The following is a 15,871-nucleotide window of genomic DNA, read 5'->3' as shown; positions in this document are numbered from 1 at the left end:
GTTTTGGGCCCCTCACCCCAAAAAGGCCACTGAATGACTCGAGCGTGGCCAGAGAAGGGCAACGGAGCTGGGGCAGGGTCTGGAGCACAGGTCTGCTGGGGAGCGGCTGGGGGAACTGGGGGGGTTCAGTCTGGAGAAGAGGAGGCTGAGGGGAGACCTCCTGGCCCTCTGCAACTCCCTGCCAGGAGGGGGCAGAGAGGGGGGATGAGTCTCTGGAGCCAAGGCCCCAGCGCCAGGCTCCGAGGGAATGGCCTCAAGCTGCCCAGGGCAGGGTCAGGCTGGCTCTGAGGAAGGATTTCTGTGCAGAAGGGGCTGTTGGGCGTTGGAATGGGCTGCCCAGGGCAGGGGGGGGTCCCCGGGATCCCTGGAGGGGTTGAAGAGTCGGGCTGAGCCAGCGCTGAGGGATCTGGGGGAGTTGGGAAGGGTCAGGGTGGGGTTCATGGTGGGACTGGAGGAGCTTCAAGGGCTTTTCCAGCCAGGATGATTCTGTGATTTGCTGCTGTAGATGTGCCTGGAGCAGCTCCTAGCAGTGTGGCAGCTAAGGGGGCTTCCCCAGAGAGTTACAGCAGGGAGGGGGCCCCAGCATTCCAAGGGATTACCCATGGGGAGCTGGGACTCAGACCCACCCTGCTTCAACCCTCCTTCCCTTCCAGCTTTGCCTCCAAAACCGCCTAAGCCAAAGCCCAGTGCAGCCAGTTTGGCCAACGGGAACAGTGTGCCCTTGCAGGACGCCGAGTGGTACTGGGGTGACATTTCTCGGTAAGGTGGGGGCTGGCATCTCACGTCCTGGGTGCCCTGTCTATGGAGTTATTATCTAGGGGGGCTCTGACTGCACCTCCCAGGCCATGACGATGCTGTTCCTTGCAGGGAGGAGGTGAACGAGAAGCTACGGGACACACCGGATGGGACCTTCTTGGTGCGTGATGCCTCCAGCAAGATCCAGGGGGAGTACACGCTGACGCTCAGGTAGGGGTGTTGGTGTCCCCCCAGAGCTCCAGGCTGGGGGGTCTGCGCGTGTCCCCAGGCTTGGGGCTGCTGTCGGGTGCTGGGGTGGTTAAGTGCCCTCTCCTCTGCCCTCCCCGCTGCAGGAAGGGAGGCAATAACAAGCTGATCAAGATCTTTCACCGGGAAGGGAAGTACGGCTTCTCGGAGCCCCTGACTTTCGGCTCGGTGGTGGAGCTCATCACCCATTACCGGCACGAGTCACTCGCCCAGTACAACGCCAAGCTGGACACCAGGCTGCTCTACCCCATCTCCAAGTACCAGCAGGTGAGGCCTGTGCTGCAGGGACACACCTCCAGCTGGAACCGGGGCTGTTTCCCCATCCGTGCCTGGCCCTTAGGTAGACGACAACGTGTCCCCCCTCCTTTCCTGTTGCTTAGTGGGGTGACTGCCAGGCCTCCTGCAGGGCTGGTGGGGTTTTGTGGGACCGGCTGCTGTAGGGCAGGAGCAGGTCCTGACTGAGGCTGTGCCTCTGGCAGGACCAAGTGGTGAAAGAGGACAGCGTGGAAGCCGTCGGGGAGCAGCTGAAGGTTTATCACCAGCAGTACCAGGACAAGAGCTGGGAGTACGACCTGCTGTACGAGGAGTACACGCGCACCTCCCAGGTACATGGGCACTGCCTTCCCCTTCACAGAATCCCAGAATCATCCAGGTTGGAAAAACCCTTGAAGCTCCTCCAGCCCAACCATGAACCCCACCCTGACCCTTCCCAACTCCCCCAGATCCCTCAGCGCTGGCTCAGCCCGACTCTTCAACCCCTCCAGGGATCCCGGGGACTCCCCCTCTGCCCTGGGCAGCCCATTCCAACGCCCAACAGCCCCTTCTGCACAGAAATCCTTCCTCAGAGCCAGCCTGACCCTGCCCTGGGCAGCTTGAGGCCATTCCCTTGGAGCCTGGCGCTGGGGCCTTGGCTCCAGAGACTCATCCCCCCTCTCTGCCCCCTCCTGGCAGGGAGTTGCAGAGGGCCAGGAGGTCTCCCCTCAGCCTCCTCTTCTCCAGACTGAACCCCCCCAGTTCCCCCAGCCGCTCCCCAGCAGACCTGTGCTCCAGACCCTGCCCCAGCTCCGTTGCCCTTCTCTGGCCACGCTCGAGTCATTCAGTGGCCTTTTTGGGGTGAGGGGCCCAAAACTGAACCCACTCACCGAGGGGTGGCCTCACCAGTGCCGAGCCCAGGGCTCAGATCCCTTCCCTGTCCCTGCTGGCCACACCAGTGCTGACACAAGCCAGGATGCCATTGGCCTTCTTGGCCCCCTGGGCACACTGCTGGCTTGTGTTCAGTGGGCCGGCAACCAAGCCCCTCAGGTCCCTCTCTGACTGGTAGCTTTCCAGCCACTCCTCCCCAAGCCTGTAGCTGCTGGGGGTCTCGAGATGAGTCTTTAACTGGCCTCCAGGCACAGCTGGGCTGCAGAAACACTCTCAGCAACCCACTCACGGGGGCAGAGACTCCACAACCACGACGCACAAACGCCAGCGCTTTGGGCACCAAGGAAGGGGCATCTCAGTACCTGGAGGCAACTGTTCCGGCTCCAGCTCCTTTGTCTGCAGAAGCATCTCCAAAAACAGGGCAGAGAAGTCAGGGCTCAGCTCTGGGCTGCAGGGAGAGAGGAGCCAAATAAGAGCAGTGGTTGTGGGGGAGAATTTGGCACTGCTCCCGTGCCCGTGGGGAAAGGGGCAGCCATAGTCAGCTGGTTCAGCCCAGCTGCCAGATCCCAGGCTGACACAGAAGCAAGAGCTCCGCTGCGGCTTTGAGTCCCACCTCTGTGTGCTGCCAGCACTTTAATCCCAGGGGCAGCGAGGCAGGGGCTGTGGGCAGACCTGCCGTTACAGGCTGGACTCCTCGTCCTGGCAGGCACAGCTCGGTACACGGCTGGAACCCGAAAGCCTCACGTACCTGGCGCCAGGCAGCCGGAGGAGAAGGGGACCAAAGATCTCTCCCAGGGCGCGAGGGTGGAGGCTGTTGCTCTCGGCCTGCTGCGATACCTTCCCCAGATGCCGGAGCAGGAACTGCAGGGTGAGCGTGTTCTGGAGCGGGACCGCAGGCGACTCCAGGGCCAGCAGCAGCTGCTTCCGGCAATTCTCCGGCTGGGGGATCTCTGGGGAGGGAACAAGGCACGATGGAAGGGCTGGGACAGCCGGCACCGCTCTCCACGCTCCGGCCGTGTCACAGCATGGGAGCGCTGTCAGCAGCGGGGGCTGTGGGCCAGACCCCATAGGGACAGGATTTATTTTAATTCCCCAAAACATGCCCGTCCCGCCTGGCCGCCGGTTTCCAGGGGAGGCCCTTACCCTGCAGGACACGAAGGATGTCTCCGTGCACCGACACCGGCACCACAGGGGAGGGCAGGTCCTGCAGGTAACCTCGCAGCGCCTCGCCCAGGGAGTGCACGTCAAAGGGCTCCAGGTCGCCCAGGGTCCAATCTGCTGGGGCACAGATTTCCCATGGCACAGGGGCACCCAGCTGGCAGCTCCAGCACCCGGCCTGGAGCCCATCACACACCACCCGGCCAGCTACCCCGGGACACGGCACCACGAGGGAGCTCACAGGACAGAGGATGCCTGGAATTGCCCCCAGCACCCCAGAAACAAGCCAGGTCTAGGAATTTAGACAGGTCCCCCCATCCTGGGAAGGGGCAGAGGTCATTTTGGGTGCCCACACCCTGAGCCCTGCCACAGGAATCCAGGACACGCACGACTCGGGGAGAGTTTTATTCCCTGTGTCGTAGAGACAAGCGCAGGCTGAACCCAGCAGGAAAAAGGTCTCCCTTGAACCAAGGCGCAGCCTGCGGGGGCAGCACATAAAGCCTGTCCCAAATGCAGAGCAGCCAGAGGTGACAGCACCGCATAGCTGGGGCTTACGAGAACGTCTGCGGAAGGGGACAAGCCAGCGTGGGGCTGGATGAGGCCCAAGCTCAGCCGAGAGGCAGACAGCTCCGCAGGCTCCCCGGCAGAGCCATCAGCTGCTGGCACAGCAGAGCCAAGGCTCCAGCCACCAAGCTGAGCTGAAAGATCCTCCCCTGCTTATTAGTGGCGTGACAGAGCCAGAGAAGCCTCAGCCAACCCATCAGCGGGGCACCCCGAGAGCGGGGCACCCCGAGGAGACCGTGAGAGGCGAGCACAGGGGTCACTCGTTGGCCTGTGAGTCTCCGAGCTGGCGCCGCGTCCCTTTGTCCAGGGATGGTGGCAGGAGTGTCATGTCGCCCCCCCTTTTCCCATCCCTTCCACGCAGGACGGGGACGTGTCGGGATGGGGACAGCCCAGCCCCACAGGCAGCGTGCTGGGAGTCAGGAACCGCCGGGGACAGGCGAGCCTGGCCTGGATTGCATTACTGCTGGCGCTGTCACATCCACTAATCTCCTCCATCTGAGCCGATTCGCCTCCTCACCACGCCGAGCTGGTTCTTACCGGTTCTCAGCGCTTGCCGCAGTTCGGAGCCAGATGACCTGTACAACATCTCGCCGTCTAACCCTGCGGAAGCGGGGACGCTGCTCTGAGCTGCGAGCTCGGCTGCTCCCAGCACACGCACCGTTTCACTGCCAGCCCGGCAGGCCAGCGGCTGCGGCACGGTTAACTGGGCCTGGATGGTGTCCAGACCAACCCCCTCGGCCCCCAGGACTCCCAGTTCAGTGGCCCCATGGCACAGATCCCAAACCCCAGCACCCACGCGGGGTGCGCAGGCCGTCCTGCGTGCAGACCCAGCGCCCTCACCCCAGGCCTCTGTGCAGGACGGTGCAGCGGGGTCAAGCCCAGCTCAAGCCCAGTTTAAGCCAGGGAGGAGTGGGAGGGACTTCCCTCCTGCAGGCAGCTGTGTCCTGCACGTCCCACAGAGCTCAGTCCAACGCCAACAGCTTTTAAAGACAGCTGCCTCCCCCTCTGCCCTCCCTGGGGGGTTTTGGGGGTATCAGCCCCTCAGTGCTCAGCATCCCCCTTTACCTTTCTTCTCAATAGCTTCCACCAGCTTCACCAGCAGCGGCGGTGCAATCTCCGGAGGGCTGAACTGCTCTTGCAAGTCTGGGAGAGGAGACCCTGGCGGGGGAGAGAAGGGATCAGCCCCAGCTCAGCCCCCAGCAGACGCTCTGCAGTGGAGCCAGGCTGGGGCACAACCAACGCTGCTCCCAACGGCAGCGTCCGAGGGCGAGGCAAACCGTGGCCACCGCTGCGAGGCCACAGCCCAAGCAAACCCGGCACAGAGGCTGCGGGGAACCCACGAGCTGGGCCACAAACTAGCACGGCGCTTTGTTGAGCCCAGCCTTGCCCCGACCCCCCCGCCCCGGGGTGTGCACGGGGGATCCCCACTGCTCCCTGGCTGGGAGGCAGCACCTATCTCCGTGGGGACCCCCAGCACCCCCGTGCAGGGGTGACCAGGGCTCCCAAAGCTCAGGCTGGGTTCAGTCCCTGCCTGGCCCAGGGGCTGCCTGCGCAGGGCTGGTGGAGAACGGCCAGGGAGCTCGCTCGTGGTGGTGAGCTGTGATTAATCCAGCGATTCAGACAGAACGCCATGTCAGCAAATTCCTGCCCTTGATTGCTCGTTTAACATGGAAACCAGCCCTCTGCCTCCCCCTCCCCGCGAGCCCACAGCCTCCGAGCAAGCTGGAACAGGGCGCAGACAGCCGGTGGCACAGGACTGGGGTCCCCCCCTTCCTGGGTTGGGGGGGAATCTACAGCCCCACACTGGGTGGCATTTCACTGCCAGTTCCAGAAAATCTTGAGGTTCTGGCTCCGGGCACCCCCCCCTTTCCCTGCGCTGGAGGGGTGACGCATGCCGGGGCAGGAGCACGCAGGCCCGGCCGGGCAGCTGCCAGCGGGAGCTCTGCCGAAGGACGAGCGGTGCCAGGCCCCGTCTTGCTTCCAACTGAGCACCAGCCGGTGCAGGAGGCTCCTCGGGGCTGGTCCCCAGCACCGGGCAGCCCCTGTGGGGACCCCACGGTGGGCGAGGACGCTCAGCACGCTCCGTTCTGGGGAAGGACGAGCCAAAAGGCAGCTCCCTGTTGCGAAACACGACTCTGTTATCGCGGATCTGACCCGAACTCGCCTGGTGTGGTCTCGCCACGAGGCGCAACAAGCTGAAACTCCGCACCGGGCTGAGCCTCCCGCAGCCATGGCGTGGAGGGGAGACGGAGCAGCTCGTGTCGGAGCAGCTGCGGAAAGGGGCGCAAATGGAGCAGGCACCCAGCGAGGGCCTGTGCTGCTGGGGAGGTTGGGGGTGGGGGGCAATCCCCCACCAGAGAGAGCCCCTGAGCACAGAAAGGGGCCCAGCGTGGTGCTGGTCGGGGTGGGGAAGCTTGAGGCAAGCTGCCAGGCTGGCAGCTTCAAGCCTGACCCTTGGGAAGGGCTGAAGGGAGAGTAAATACTGGTGCTGCCCACGTGGCCTGGCCCGGAATGTGCTGCTTCAGCAGGCAGCAGCTTGCCTTTTTTTATCAGGCAGCCTGTGCCGGAGCCAGCAGCAGCTCCTGAGCCTGCCGGGCCTCGGGGCTGGGCTGCCGTGAACAAGGCTGCTCACAGCACGGCCGGGGCAGCTGCGGAAATATTTCCGAGCCGCATTTTCCGCTTGCGTTCTCTGCGGAAGGCAAACACCAGCAGCTCGTAAATTCACCGGTAGAAAGAGCTGGGTCTGCGAGGCCGGTCCTGCGTGATGGCTGTGGCACTGGCCCTACTCCACGTGTGACACTGGGGGGGTTCAGGGATCCCTGGACAGGACCCGGGAAACAGGGCAGATACGCCGCCGGCTGTGAGCTTCGTGGGGCAGGCAGGAGCTGTCTCTGCACCTCCCAAAGCGCAGACCACGAAGAAATAACACGGGCTTGGCTTAAATACAGTTTCTCAGTTGCAAAAATGTGTCTCCCCACCAACATCCCAGCAGGCTGCGTGTAAAATGGCCTCGAGCGTTTGAGTTGCCAGGCTGCAGGCCCCGGCTGCGCCCAAGGTGGAGGCTGGCCGTGGGGCTGCACCCACTGGGGACAGGCACAGGGCTGGAGCCTCCCCGCGGGCCCCGGTACCCGATCCCCCGGCAGGTCCCAGACATCTGGCTTTTGGTTTCTTTCCCAATCACATCTTTTCTGCGTGGCAGAAGGTTTGGCATGTATCTTCTTCCACATCCCAAAAGTCCCCACACCCCTTGCGCAGGGCGGCAGCTTTGAGCACCCAGACACACCTCCAGCAAGCCCCGCTTGAGAGGAAGAGGAGCAGAGAGCCCACGAAGGCATAAATACAGCCCCCGAGGGAGTGCAGGGCTGGATGCAGGCAAGGCCGACGCATCCACCGCAGAGCATGTCCCAGGCTCCCAAGGGGAGCTGCTTTCTTGGAAAGGCAGGTTGCGAGTGGGATGACTCAGGTCAGCGGCTCTCGCTGCCAACCCAAACGCGCGGCCCGGCCGCGTTCCCACCCTGCGGAGACGATTCCCGGGGCCACCCCTCCAGCTCTGGGAGAATGGGAGGCAGCTGTGGGAAGCTGCACCAGCCCTCACCACCCTGGTTTCTGAGATGGGGGCTCCTTTTCATTCTTTAAGACCCCAGAGGTGTTTCACACAGCTAGAAGCATCTGATGGGACAGCCGTGGCTTCCCAGGCAGAGGGGAGACGGGGAGGATGCAGGACGGCCAGCCAGGAGCGTGTTCTGATGCCCACCAGCTCCTGCTGCTGACCCCAGTCCTCCAGTGTGCACCAGCACGGGTTCTGCAAGGCACAGGAAGGCAAAGCATGGCTATCACCCCTATTTGCCATCTCGGAGCACCTGGGGACTGCTGAGCCCCTTGCCACAGGGTTTAGTACCCAGGAACAAAACAAAAAAAAATAGGCAAAGAGAAGGCAGCTGCCGCAGCTCTACAGGCAGCACTGAGGCACGGGGCTCTCCCAGCTCCCAGAGTGGGTCCGTGCCAAGCCCAGCGCCGGCTGGGAGGCAGCCGCAGGTGCAGGACGGCTCATGCCCTGCCCGAGGGCAGCCGCCCAGCCCCAGCGAGAGCTCCGCGATCCACGGCGAGGGACGGGTGCCAGGCAGACAAGCAATTAGCTCCAGTTCTCGGAAATACTCTTTTAGACCCTGACTTTTCTCCTCTTGCCCAGAGACAAGTAACTGTGTGTCTCAGCAGGGCTGAGCAGCTCTTGGCAGGGAGCAGTGCCCCGGGCACTCCAGAATCAGAGGCAGGGAGGTGGCTGGGAGAGGTCAGGACTTTTCCTAAAGGGAGGGAGCAGGGCAAAACCCTCAGCGGAGTAGGGAGAGGGACTAAGGACCATAGGGGTCCTGGCTGGGTGTGGGGCAGAGAGGGAGAAAGATCTTGGAGAAGTAAAAGCAGGACAAGGCTCGCCCCAAGAATCTCTGCTGAGCAGATGGATAAGCTGGAGGAACAACCTCCTTTTCTCTTGGCCAGGACTGATCGTGAGCCCACAACCCCCAGGCAACTCGACTGAGCTGCTGCTGGCGGGGCAAGACAGTGGCTGCCGAGTCGAGGGCTTCACCGCTGTCCTGCCAAGCCACTCACCCCCCCCTCGTCTGCCACGCGCCACACAGAGGTGTCTCGCAGCAACCCGGCAGGCAGCAGGACTTTACCTTGCTCCAGAGCCTCCTGCAGCCGGCAGCCGCTGGCCCCCGGCGTTGCGGGCAGGGGTCTCTGCACTCGGGGCCGGTGCGAAGGGACGGAGATCTTCACGGGTCCCACGTACTCCACGTAGGTGCCGGGAAAGTCGCCCTTCTGCTTGGTCCGCTCGTTGACACCCAGGATCCACCCGATCTGGTTGGGGGTCTGCTCATCCCCATCTTTGAAGCCCAAGGCTTGCAGAGCCCCCTTGCTCACCACCAGGATGTCCCCAGGCAGCAGATCAATGTCCTCCTCGCGCTCCTTGCGGTAGGGGTAGAGCGCGCGGTACTGGAACCCATCGGTGCTGCCCATTCTCTCTGCTGAGGGGAGAACGGCTCTGAACAGCGAGGCAGCGTCTTTTGGGCAGGAGAAGAGGGATCTCAGAGGCAGCTCTCCCCCATCAGCACTCTTAATGTCTCTGCGTGAACCAGCAGCCCAGCAGCCTGGTCTGGGTGCCCCGGTGCGCTTAGGTGCAGCCCCTTTTCCTTAGCTTGAAACCACGATTCAGCCAAATTATGGAGCAAAGGGAGAAGGAGACAAACATAATCCAGCACTGGTGAGCGGGCATGCAGCAAAGAAACGGGAGATCAGGGTCTGCTTCACCAAAAAAGAAGCAGGTTTCTTGGAGTCCGGGGGGCAAAAGCACAGTGCGCTTCCAGCCCAGAACGGCGTGGCATGCTACGTCTCCCTTCCCAGTGCCTGCAAAGAGAAAAAGACTTGTCACTGCACAGCCAAGCACCCCACACCCTCCCGAGACGCCAACATTCAAACTAGGGGTTCATCTGAGCAGCTGAGAGAGGCAGGACTCGTTTCTCTCCTACCTACCAGCTAACGCTGAGCCCTGGATTCAACCAGGACATGCTAATACCAATTTACACTCCCAAAAGCAAGAGAGGATCTAGCGGCTGCGGGCAGGAACGCCACCTCCTCTCTGCTACAGTCAGGCACCAGCTCTGCATCTTAAAGAGGTTCACTCCTGCTTCTTCAGCTTACCCTCCTCGCAGCACTTATGCAAACAAGAAGACAACAAGTGGGACAAAACAGCCTTTATGCAGGAACTTTTGCATAGAGAAAAGGGTGACCCTGCAACCACCAGCTGGAGGCCCTGAACAGGAGCAAAACAAACAGATTTAACCTCTTCTCATTAAATTGATTAAATTTCACAGTTCACCTTTACATCTCCCCGTGCAATCCCCCACAAAGTCATTTTCTGAAGGTAGCTGCCCACAAATGTAGGTTAACCAAGCTTTCAGCGAAAGGCTTTTGAGATGCTTTGCCATTCCCACAGAGCAGCACTTCAAAGCTTTGCTCTGAGCAAAGTAAATTTTTGAACTTTTCAAAAGCAGCAACAGCATCAAGTGCGGGCACGGGTTCTTTTTGCAGAGATGGAGGTGAGAGGAGTTAAAATAATCTTTAGAAGCCTTCAAGTCTACTGAGAGCTGCTAACTGCCTTTCAGCTATTCAGAGAGAAATTGAAGAATATGCTGCCTGTCCTGCCCAGAAATCCACCAAAAAGAATAAACCTGGGTTATAACATGTTGTTGAAGGGATGTATGAGCTGGGGCATTCCCACCAGCCCAGCACGTTCTCTTTTCCCATCCCCTCCCAGCTGCACGGGCCAGTTTTCCACCTCCCCCAGGCAAATCCCAGTGTCCCAGTTCCCGCAGCCACGGCTGCAACCAAGGACCAGATCTACAAGGCACCGGGGCAGCCAGAAACCAGCCTTCCCAGGGACACCCTCGGCCTGCTGAAACGCTGCAGGTCCTATTAACAGCTTGAGCTGTTTTGGCCCAGAAACCACCAAACCCAGCTCAAACTCTTGAGTCTCATCTGAAAACTATTAGCGAGCAGGAAGACGCTTTTCAGGGCTGCGTGAGCCTCTGCGGAGGGAGGCGAGGAGGCGAAGGGAGCCAGGGCACCCTTCCCAGCGAGGTCAACGCACAACCAAGCACGGCACGAAGCCAAGGCTGCTCCGACCGCTGGTTGGACTCTGCGAGAGGCACTAATTGTTGGTGATCTGCAGGATTTCAGAATAACCCTTTCGGGCCAGTGACACGTTAACAGTTCACATCAGCTACAAACCCCTCTTCCCTCCCACACGGGCTACCACCCCTGCACGCTACCAGAGAGCCTGAGATGGGTGCGAGGCACCTGAGAGAAGCCAGCTTTGCCTCTCCACAGCCAGGCTCCCCAGCCCAGCCCAACGCTGCGGGCTCCTTCCCTTGACAAAGAGGAAAGGCACAAAAAGGCCGTGGCACATAAAACCTGCGCAGCAGCCAGGGCCTGCGCTAGTTGCTTGAGCTCAGGCAAGTGTCCCAGCTGGGCTGTCTTCGCCATGAACCAGCAGGCACTGCCCTTGGGGAGGTAAGACACTTGCAGCCAGGCTCCGGTGGGTGGGGAACAGGACTGAGCCTGATCTGGGTCACTGGAGAGCTTCTCCAGAACTCCAGGAGCAACATCAGGCCGCAGAACTCCCAGAGAAACCTTGGGGACAAGGCGGGGGTTTGCAGGAGGAGCAGCACATCCCAGCAGAGCCGCTGCGCGAGCTCCCGTGCCGGGATGGCGGCCGCAGGGAACTCACAGCGGAGCCTGCGTTTCCCCAGTCCAACCAGCCCCGGCCAGGAAAATATTACTTCATAATCCAGAGCATAAAGAGAGATTTATGACCAGGCTCACTGTCTGCCCTCGCCCCTCTGAATGCTGCCTGTCAGGGTCCAATGGAACTGAGTCGACAGCGCCGGGGGCACTGCCTGACTGCCAAGGGCCCGAGCGGCTGCTGCCTGCTGGGAAAGACGCCGGCAGCTCCCACTCCTCCTGGAGCGGACAGACCCCGTAATGTACCCAGAGACAGCAGAGCCCAAACCCAGCAGGGTCGATGCTCCCCTGAAGGCACCTCCCCAGCTTCCACCCGCGGATCCCAGCCCCAACTGCAGACGCCTCAGACAAGCCGGTGCAGCCGAAGAGGCTGGAAGGACAAAACGCTCAGCCCTGGCAAACTCGTTCAGTAGCTTTTAAAAGCAGACCTGCGTGGAGGGGTGGGAAGAGTTGTTCTGGAGCACTGAGTCTCTCCAAAGAGCAGGTCCCGCAGCTCCTACTCTGTCAGCTCCTTCCAGCCTCCTTCCCTGCGGTGGGAACGCAGAGACGCAGCTCTGTGTCACCCCGTTCTCCCTGTCCCAGCGGGACACTGGGCACGTAAAAAAAGCCCCACAAGTAACTTAGAATCAGCCTGGTCCTGGAGCAGCCTCACCTGCCTTCCCTGTCCTCAACCCCTATGGGAATCAAGTACCCACAAACTGGGGCGAGGAGCCCCCCGGGAAACCCAAATCCACATGGTTAACGCTGGTGCCGTCCTCTCCAAGGGAAACGTCCTTCTGTCCCACCACAGACCCGGCGAGCGGCTTCCCAGGCTGAGCTGTGTGTGCGGGACGCCCTCAGGAAAGCTCTGCACCCCACAGAGAGCAACTGAACAAACTGGCGTGTCTTTGGGGAGAGGGAACACACATTTCCCCCGAGCCCTGGAACAGCTCTTTGGAGAGAAGGCGAGTTGGGGAAGGCAGCGCCGAGAGCCTGGGACACGCACGAGCCTGTCGGCTGGAAGCACGCGGAGCCGGGGCTCTGTGTGCGCAGGAGAGAGGGAGCAGCTTGCCAAAAGATTTCAGCTGGGCTCGGCTCCAGGTTCGCTCGGCTCTCGGAGAGGAACCTCGTGTGTCCGCGCTGGCGAGCACTTGCTTAGGCTGCTCTGAAAATCCCATGCATCAGACATCTAAATACCTTTGGTAAATCTATCTCAGTGCCCAGAAACAATCCCCCGATTCATTAACTGCTGTCAATACTTTCTTTGTTTAATACATGGGTTTGAAACAAAAAACACATTACAAGCCTTTTTGTGTGTGCCCAGCACATAAATAAAAGCATCTTAACGTTTTAAATGTGGTTCCTGTGCTTTTTAACCCAGTTCCAAATGCAGTTCAAAGTGCAGCTTGACTTGAAGCAAGACAGAGCGTTACTTTCCCTCCAGTGAGGCAAAAGAATGCAAAAAAATATTTAAGAGAAGAATATGCTTACAACAATCTACACAGCTCAAATCTTTCCAAGTTACATCAGATCCTTAGCGAGCAAAAAAAAAACCCAGCAAATCAAGTTTTGAACTGCAGAATGCGACATGTTAGTGGATGACAAACAATGAGAACAAACCTTTCCTTTATTAAAGGCAGAAAATGGGACAATGGAACCAGGGATGGAAATAAAAAAGAGATGTGGAACCACCTGCCATATCGTGCCCTATCGTGACAACTGCCGAGTCCTGGCGCAGCCGGGGCAGCTCTGGCGGCCTCACACCCCGCTGGAGTGGCGGGAGCCGGCGGTGCCAAGCACATTGTGGGTCACGCTGTGCCCACGGGCAGCATCGGAGTAAGGAGGGCGAGAGCTTGGCAACCCCTGGTTTATAATTTGGGACAAAGAGCACAGCAATCCCCTGTGCTCCCGGGCAGCTTCCCGGGCCGGCTCCCTCCCTGGCCCTGCCGAAGAGGCTGAAGGACAACTCACAAAACTTGAACCGTGAGCGAGGCCGTGGAGGAGCCAGCAACGCCACGACGAGCTGCGGAGGAACGGGCCGGGCGAGCCCGCAGGGAGCTGGCGCGGGTGGGAAGCGGAGCTGGACATGCTGCCCCGGGGAAGAAGCCAGAGGGGTGGGGAGAGCCAGAGCCGTGCTGGGGGCTCACGCTCGCAGGCTGGCGATGGCCACGGCACTGCCAAGCCGGCTGGTATTTCCCTCCGAACAGGGAAAAGCAGCAGGGGAGGCGAGTTATGCCGTGAGCTGAGCCCAAGACAGGCCCACTGTCCTGAGAACGACTGCACAGCAGAGGCACAGGACAGTCGAGGCCGTTTTCACCTCTTTTCTCACCAAGAAATGCCTCCCATGCAGCTGGCAACAGAGGCCGAGGAGTAGCAGCATCCTGCCCACCGCCACCAGCTGCCCTTTGCCAGGGGTGCAGAGCAGTTACTACTCACACTTGAGTTTCATTAAATATTTTGCTTTATTCACTGAAGCCCAAGGAAATGAAGGAATAGCTGAAACATTTCACTGAAAAAGGAAATGTTATGGTTAGCAGGGACCTGAGGACCCTAATAAACTCCTGCCTTCGGATGACCAGTACCTTCCTCAATTTTGAGAGACAACTGGAGGTCTCAGCAACCTCCTCCTCCTCCAAGGCTGGACAGTCCGAGAATGCTTCAGGCAATCTGCAACCCTACTCCAAGACTTCTCTTACTGTCTGGAGGCTTCTCCTGATGTCAGACTTTCTTGCTACACTCGAAGCTTGTCCTGTCTTACCCACCTCAGAAACTTTCTCCTCCTCCCTGCAAGAGCCTTTTACTTGGCCAGAGACTTTTACATGCACCCTGTACCAGCACCATCGCCTCACTCCAGGCTCCTTTACCCCCAAGCAGCAAGAACACAGTACTTCCATTTTAGGAGCATTCACAGTGCTGAGTTTAGGGACTTTTTTCAGAAATAAACCCAGGAGCTGTACTTTGTCTACTTCCCTCAAAAATTACAGTTCTAAAAAAACTGAGTACATAGAAAAAAAAAAATTCCAACTGCTCTTGCTAACTTATCTGCTTAAAATCACATTCCCCGGGGTATTTGGAATTTATACGACAATTTATTAGCAGCTCTGCACAGCACAGCAATCACATGAAGTAGCCTACAAGGTGAGAAGTAACCACATTAGCAGGCCAGATTTATTCGGGTATTGGTTGAGAGAGGCAAGACCTTCCAACTTGAGAAATCCACTGTCCCTTCCTCTGTTTCCTTTTTTTCTGTCCCTTCCTCTGTTTCCTTCCATTACTCGGTTACTTTAGCTCCAAGCTGTGGCTCCAGATATTCCCAGAGGAATTAAAAGAGCCCTCGATATTATAAATACTCTTTTTCATTGTAAACACACCCCAGCACTCGGAGCAAAGTGCCGGAGCTCTGACACGGCTCCAAACTGGCTCCACAAACCACTCTGCTCCTCACCACATTCCAGCTGAGCCGCGGTTTCTCTTCCAACCCAGAGCTTTTATCCAGCGAGACCCAACTGCGGGCAGAAAGGATTTTCCTGTGTGCTTAAAACCTTGTTATAGCGAGTTAAGAAAACGAGGGTTTGGGGCAGCGATCACCTTTAGGAGAACCGAAGCCTTGCCACGAACCGCACAGACGGACCAAAGCACGATCTGCCCACGTCAGAGAAGAGTCACCAAAGAAACCAAACCATGGCTTGGACTTTCCCACATCATGGAAGAGTCGATGACTAGAGCAGAGGCCAACCCAGCCTCGGGGACACACCAGCCCTTCGCATGTTAGGGAAGGGCGGGGGAATGGCCAGGAAAGCAGTGATTTAGGCTATATTTACTCAGCTGTCTCCATTCTCTGCTCTCACAGAGAAAGTCACAGGGCCAGTTCCCCAGTGGCTTTAAGAGCTACTCGGGAAATAAAAGCCGTGCATTAATGGGGAGGAGAGGCAGCCATTCCTCCGCCAAGCTGGGCACGGGTGTCGAAAGGCACGATGCTGGTGCTGCTCCAGCTCTTTGCAGCTCCCACAGAACTCATTTTAGTCTGGTTTTCCCCCAGGTTTTATTGCCCACTGAACGCAGACCCTCAGTTTGTACGTGACCACGGGAAGCTGCTGCTTCAAGGGGCCGATTAACATCCCGAGGATTGGAAGAGACACAGAGCACAAACCTCACTGGAAAGAGGGGGGCTGGCCACTGCCCCAGAGCCAGGGTTTGGGGGCAACTGTGTCGAGATGGCAAAGCCTGGACTCCGACACACTCAGAGGGACAGGGGCATCCTTGGGCCATCCAGCCCCAGCCTGGGGTCTGCTGGGGCAGAACCACGGTGGGGCCAAGCCGCAGTGGGGCAAAGGGCCATGGCGGTGGGGCTGAGCCCCCAGCCCAGGCTGGAGCTGTACAGCCCTGACAGGCTGCTTCCCTCCAGCTCTGCCCCCAGAGAAGGTGCCCAGGACCCCCGACAACGGGGGCTGCACCCTGCCAAGGCGGAGGGGTCCCGGCACCGGCCCCACTGCAGGAAGAATGGCGCAGAGGTGCCCGTGCTGGGGATGGGGATAGCCTGGGGGGATCGGGACGGGGGGGTGCAGCCCTTGCACAGGGTGGGGGACAGGGACAGCCCTGGCACCACGGGGCGGGGGACACCCAGCTCTGACACAGGGGACCTGCCCTGGCACCTCGGGGCGGGGGGTGGGAGACACGACAGGGCCAGCACGGGGGTGGCACAGCCTGGGGGGGGTGTGCGGGGTGTGAC

At 59.8% G+C, this 15,871-nt stretch overlaps 1 protein-coding gene across 1 annotated transcript in view; it reads right to left on the bottom strand.

The window, feature by feature from the left end:
• PIK3R2 (phosphoinositide-3-kinase regulatory subunit 2) overlaps positions 1 to 9,504 on the bottom strand; it is a 13,526-nt gene extending 4,022 nt beyond the window's left edge. The window contains exons 1-8 of the mRNA XM_026864910.1: positions 9,394 to 9,504; positions 8,541 to 9,267; positions 4,933 to 5,025; positions 4,405 to 4,467; positions 3,289 to 3,420; positions 2,894 to 3,095; positions 2,508 to 2,593; positions 910 to 1,082 (exon numbers count right to left, since the gene is read on the bottom strand). Of these exons, the coding sequence (XP_026720711.1) occupies positions 910 to 1,082; positions 2,508 to 2,593; positions 2,894 to 3,095; positions 3,289 to 3,420; positions 4,405 to 4,467; positions 4,933 to 5,025; positions 8,541 to 8,880 (1,089 nt within the window). The 5' untranslated portion in view covers positions 8,881 to 9,267; positions 9,394 to 9,504. The remainder of the gene's footprint in view (positions 1 to 909; positions 1,083 to 2,507; positions 2,594 to 2,893; positions 3,096 to 3,288; positions 3,421 to 4,404; positions 4,468 to 4,932; positions 5,026 to 8,540; positions 9,268 to 9,393) is intronic.
• Between the last annotated feature and the right edge of the window lie 6,367 nt (positions 9,505 to 15,871).

The sequence above is a fragment of the Athene cunicularia genome (genome assembly GCF_003259725.1).
Source record: "Athene cunicularia isolate RWA chromosome 28 unlocalized genomic scaffold, athCun1 chr28_part1, whole genome shotgun sequence".
Lineage (NCBI taxonomy): Eukaryota > Metazoa > Chordata > Aves > Strigiformes > Strigidae > Athene > Athene cunicularia.
The sequence above is the reverse complement of the archived record's forward strand: the minus strand, read 5'-3'. Positions and strand labels throughout refer to the sequence as shown.